The sequence below is a fragment of the Tilletiopsis washingtonensis genome (genome assembly GCF_003144115.1).
Source record: "Tilletiopsis washingtonensis strain MCA 4186 unplaced genomic scaffold FA09scaffold_20, whole genome shotgun sequence".
Lineage (NCBI taxonomy): Eukaryota > Fungi > Basidiomycota > Exobasidiomycetes > Entylomatales > Tilletiopsis > Tilletiopsis washingtonensis.
In genome coordinates this window covers 111782-116834 of record NW_020312017.1, presented here as the reverse complement: position 1 = coordinate 116834, position 5053 = coordinate 111782, and the positions used below count along the sequence as shown (strand labels likewise).

General features: G+C 67.3%; 2 protein-coding genes across 2 annotated transcripts in view; one reads left to right on the top strand and one right to left on the bottom strand.

Moving 5' to 3' along the window:
- FA09DRAFT_362465 (putative IDH1-isocitrate dehydrogenase [NAD] subunit 1, mitochondrial) overlaps positions 1–1835 on the bottom strand; it is a gene marked incomplete at its 5' end in the record, with an annotated part of 2443 nt that extends 608 nt beyond the window's left edge. The window contains 8 exons of the mRNA XM_025745476.1: positions 78–184; positions 266–493; positions 627–859; positions 1025–1215; positions 1296–1479; positions 1535–1545; positions 1617–1623; positions 1692–1835. Of these exons, the coding sequence (XP_025596062.1) occupies positions 78–184; positions 266–493; positions 627–859; positions 1025–1215; positions 1296–1479; positions 1535–1545; positions 1617–1623; positions 1692–1835 (1105 nt within the window). The remainder of the gene's footprint in view (positions 1–77; positions 185–265; positions 494–626; positions 860–1024; positions 1216–1295; positions 1480–1534; positions 1546–1616; positions 1624–1691) is intronic.
- A 1308-nt stretch (positions 1836–3143) lies between these two features.
- On the top strand, positions 3144–4948 carry FA09DRAFT_311460 (putative IDH2-isocitrate dehydrogenase subunit 2, mitochondrial). The gene is made up of 5 exons (XM_025740664.1): positions 3144–3494; positions 3637–3958; positions 4129–4289; positions 4421–4720; positions 4785–4948. Exons 1-5 carry the CDS (start codon positions 3161–3163, stop codon positions 4799–4801), a joined length of 1134 nt encoding a protein of 377 aa, XP_025596061.1. The 5' UTR covers positions 3144–3160; the 3' UTR covers positions 4802–4948.
- The last annotated feature ends 105 nt before the right edge of the window (positions 4949–5053 follow it).

Sequence of the window (5053 nt, the reverse complement as noted above, 5' to 3'; positions counted from 1 at the left end):
CCATCCGCATCCCGAGCACACATGCTGCATCGCTCCGCCGCTCTTTCCCTACGCTCGCTCTCGCTCGCAACACTCACCGCCCATGTCGGCCGTCCGCACCTTGCCCTCCTGGATCACCTTGTACACGCTCTCCGCGATCTGGTTGGCGTGCGAGTCGAGGCCGAGGTGACGCAGCATCATGGTGCTGTGGCAGCGATCCGAGTCAGCCCATGCGCCCCAGGCATGCGCACGCCGTCCTCTCTTCATGTGCCCGTCTGTTACTCACGACGAGAGCAGCATGGCAGCCGGGTTTGCCGTGCCTTTGCCCATGATGTCCTTGGCCACGTGACGGCAGCCAGGCTCGTACAGGGCGTACTCGCGGCCAATGTTGCAGCCGGGCACGGTGCCGGGCCCACCCACAAGCGCAGCGCCAATGTTCGACACGATGTTGCCGTACAGGTTCGGCATGACCATGACGTCGAACTGCTGGGGGCGCGAGACTAGTTGCATCGAGCTTGGTGCGGGCAAAAAAGGAAGAAGCAAGTCAAAGTGCGGAGGGAGGAGGTGGGGTCGCGGTCAGCTTCTGCCGCACTTCACAGCTGCCCTCTCTCCGCCGCACTGCGCCTGGCCTGCCCTGTCCCACTCACGTGTTGTCGACAATCATGTCGCCGTACGCAATGCCACTGCTCTCGTACTCCTTTGCCACCTCGCGGAACGTGTTGAGGAAGAGGCCGTCGCCCAGCTTCATGATGTTGGCCTTGTGCACGCACGTGACGCGCTTGCGTCCGTTCTTGAGCGCAAAGTCAAAGGCGAAGCGCGAGATGCGCTCGGCAGAGGCGCGCGTCGAGACCTTGAGCGACTCGACGACGCCGGGGTAGGACTGGGCGTAGCGGAGAGAGGGAGAGAGAGGTCAGCGTTGGCTCTCAAAAGCTGCTTGCGCGCAGCACGGCAGCTCCATGCGCCGCCGTCGCTGGCCTTGGTCTCTCCGCGCCGCCGGCCGCAGTAGACTCTGCTCCGGCGCAAGTCTACTTTCGCACAGACTCACCTGGTGCTCGAGGCCCGAGTACTCGCCCTCGGTGTTCTCGCGGATGATGGCAAAGTCGACGTCCTTGTGGCGCGTGGGGTAGCCGGGCAGGCTCTTGCAGATCACCAGCGACGCGTAGATGTCGAGCTGCTGGCGCATGGCGACGTTCCACGAGTTGTGCGCGGCCGTGTCGATGGGGGTGAAGAGGATGCCTGGCAAGACCACACCGAGCCGCCCTTGCATCAGCTACACTGCAGAAGAAGCACTGGACGCTGTGTGTGTGCAGACGCACCCTTCAGTCCGACCTTGTTCCGCCGCAGACTCTCCATGGCCTCCTTGAAGAGCGACTCGCTGCCGTGCGTCTCGCCCGAGACGTTGAACTGCTCCCACTCGACGGGCACGTTGAGCACCTCAAACACCTCCTTGACGGCGCCCGCAATCTCGGCGCCAATGCCGTCGCCGGGAATGAGCGTCACCTGCGGGAGCAAGAGTGAGCAGGGGACGGGGGAGCAGAGAGAGAGAGGCACGCACCGTGTAGACGCCTGAGCGCCAAGGAGAGGGTGCGCAAGAGTCAGCCAGCCGCGCCTGCCTCTTTCGTCGACACGAGTCTCACCGCCGTACTGCGGCACACCAGACGAACATCAGCAACTCGTTTCACTTGCGCCTCTCTCTCTCTCTCTCCGCTCACCTTGGTCGGGCCCTTGTGCGTGGGGATGCGCGGCGTGCCGCTGGTCAGCGTCGACGCGGCGCGCGCGACGGCGGGCAGCGCCAGCGCCGAGGGACGCGCGGCGGCCGTGGCGCGGAGGGCGGGGGCGAGGGAGCGGAGCGACATGGTGAAGGCGAGGGGATGGATGGTGGGAGGAGGTGAGAAGCACCGACCGACGACGACGAGCAAGGCCAGCGCGCGCGCCGCAGGCGCCAGCACGATCTCTCGCGGGCGCCGCCGCGGCGCCGCCTGAGGCGCTGCTGCGCCTTTGCTCGAGGCACAGGCACGGCGGCAGCGACGGCACGCGCCCTGGCGGCGCCCTCGGCGCCCCTTCGCCGCCTCTCGGCCGGTCTCGCGCTCTCGCAGACGCAGGCCCTGCCGCCGTCTTGTCTCTCTCGCCGCAAGTCAACTCATCGCCCTCTGCCCCACAGCAGCAGCCGTTATTCCCTCGGCGCCCGCTCCGTGTCTCTGTGCCCGCTTCTGACACGCGCTGCCGATGTCTGGAGGTGCATGTGCTGCGCAGACGCAGCAGCAGCAGGCGCTTTCTTCCTGCGCGCCTGCGCACGAGAGCCAGCGCCTCGCTCGGCACGGTCCGGGTTCGGCGCGGCGGGCGCACCTCTCCTTTTGCCGCGCGTGGCTTGCCGCCTGCTGTGCTTTCTTCCTGCCGTCTCGGCCCTGGCTGCTGGCCCCCCTGCCCGCTGAGCTGCCCGCTGCCCATCGAGGTGTGCTGCTGCTGCACTCTGCTGCATGCAGCGGCCGCAGCTCCGCCAGCAGAGGCCGCATGCCGCATGCCGCAGGCCGGGGTGCGGTCCGGCCACGCCGCGCCCGGGGAAAGCACGGCGAGCTGCCAGCGCGCGCCGCGAGATGTTCGCAGTGCTGCAGCACAAGCGCGCCTTCTTGCGCGCTTCCCGGCGCCGCCCGCTCGACGTGTGGCTGTCTTGCACCCGTGCCGCGCTCTCTCGCTGGCACCTCGTCCGCCCCGCAGCGCGAGCGGCAGAGCAGCGTGCAGCATGCCTTTGCGTTTTGACGCCTGCCCTGCAATGCTCTCTCTCTCTCTCTCTCTCTCCGCTGCTGCAGACATGAGACGATGCGGGGATCGCGGCCGGCGGCTCGGCGGGGGCATGCCGCACCGGGTGCCGGCGCGAGCTCGATCTTCGCCCGCACGAGAGATGCTGCACCTGGTGCTGATGCTGGGTGCTGCGAGACGAGGCTCGGCCGGCGCGCGAAGGCGCAGAGGAGAGGAGCCGCCGCGCTGCTGCGCCCGTGCCTGCCGCGCGCGAAGGATCTGCCTCTGCCGGCGTGCCTCTTGCGCTGCCTTGCACGCTGCGCCGCGCCGCGCTGGGCTGCGAGCTCGGGCGTCGTCGGCGCCGCGCCGCCGCGCACCGCCGCCAGAGCATCAGGCCGCGCCGCTCCCGCTTCCTTCTCGCCCCTCACCCTCCCTCCTGCTCATCATGCTCGTCCCCGCTCTCCGGTCCTCTGCGCCGCGCATGGCGCTGCGCGTGCCCGCCATGCGCGTGCGCAGCATGGCCTCCATGCCCCTCACCTCGGCGCCCACGTCGGCCTTCGCAAAGGAGCCCGTGAACGGCAAGTACACCGTCTCCTTCATCCGCGGCGACGGCATCGGCATCGAGATCAGCGAGGCCGTCGACGAGATCTACAAGGCGGCAAAGGTGCCCATCGTGTGGGAGAACGTCAGTGTGGCGCCCTTCATCAACAAGCAGGGCAAGCAGGTCATTCCCGACGAGGCCATCGAGAGCATCAAGAAGAACACCGTCGCGCTCAAGGGTGAGTGTGCGATGGCGGCGAGCAGCGGCAAGTGCTGTGCCGCGCAGGCATGTGGCGCACAGGCGTCGCTGCGTCTGCGCCTGGCAGCCGCATGCCGCGCATCTTCTCTCCGCTCGCTGCATCCGCTTACTCCCCTCGGCAGGCCCGCTCGCCACGCCCATCGGCAAGGGCCACGTCTCGCTCAACCTGACGCTGCGCCGCACCTTCTCCCTCTTCGCCAACGTGCGCCCCTGCAAGTCGCTCGAGGGCTACAAGACGCCCTACGACAACGTCGACACGGTGCTCATTCGCGAGAACACCGAGGGCGAGTACTCGGGCATCGAGCACGAGGTCATCGACGGCGTCGTGCAGAGCATCAAGCTCATCACCCTCGAGGCCTCCGAGCGCGTCGCGCGCTACGCCTTCCACCACGCCGAGCAGAACGGCCGGAATCGCGTCACGGCCGTGCACAAGGCCAACATCATGTGCGTGAAGAGGAGTGCAGCGCTGCGAGAAAAGGGCGCTGCTGCGTGTGCTGCGTGACGTGTCTCTTGCGCACTTGCTTCGAAGGCCTCCCGTGCCCTGCGCAGCAGGCGTGCCCGCATTTTCTTCTCCTCTGCGCACCTTGCTGACCCCTATCTCCCGCGCCCCGCAGGAAGATGTCGGACGGCATGTTCCTGCACGCCTGTCGCCAGGTGGCCAAGGAGTACCCGCACATCACCTACGACGAGGACCTGCTGGACCGCGCGTGCCTGCGCATCGTGCAGGACCCCAGCCCGTACGCCGACCGCGTCATGGTCATGCCCAACCTGTACGGTGAGTGGACGACGGCAGCGCGGAGGGAGGCGGCGAGACGCACAGATGAGCCGGCAATGTGTGCTTGCCGGCCCGACGGCTACTAGGAGACGCTGCTCGCATCGCAACTGACGCCTCTCGTCCTTGACCAGGTGACATTCTCTCCGACATGTGTGCCGGTCTGATTGGCGGTCTCGGCCTGACGCCCTCGGGCAACATCGGCAAGGATGCGTCCATCTTCGAGGCGGTGCACGGCTCGGGTCCGGACATTGCCGGGCAGAACAAGGCCAACCCCACGGCGCTGCTGCTCTCGAGCATCATGATGCTGCGCCACATGCGTCTCTTTGAGCACGCCGACAAGATCGAGAAGGCCATCTTCAAGACGATTGCCAGCGGCGACCGGACGGGCGACCTGGGCGGAAAGCTCGGAACCAAGGAGTTCACGGCTGCCGGTGAGTGGCTGGCAAAGTGCAGCGTGCAAGGACTGCGCGGCTGACCTGCGCCGATCCGCCGCAGTGATCAAGAACCTTTGAAGCGAGAGCAGAAAGCGACGTCGTCGGCCTGCAGACGGCCACGAGGCAGTCGTGCGCGCGCTTGACGGCCGGGACGCGGGCATGGAGAAGCCGCAGGTGATGGGGGATGCAAGGGGCGAGACATAGAATTGACCATCCGCTTGGCCCCGATCTGAGCTGCGAGCAGCCGGCGCGTCTGACACGGCAGGGCGCAAAGGAGCCGGCGCAGGAGTGATAGAGCGGCGAAGGAGGGGGCAATCGTGGTATTTGAGC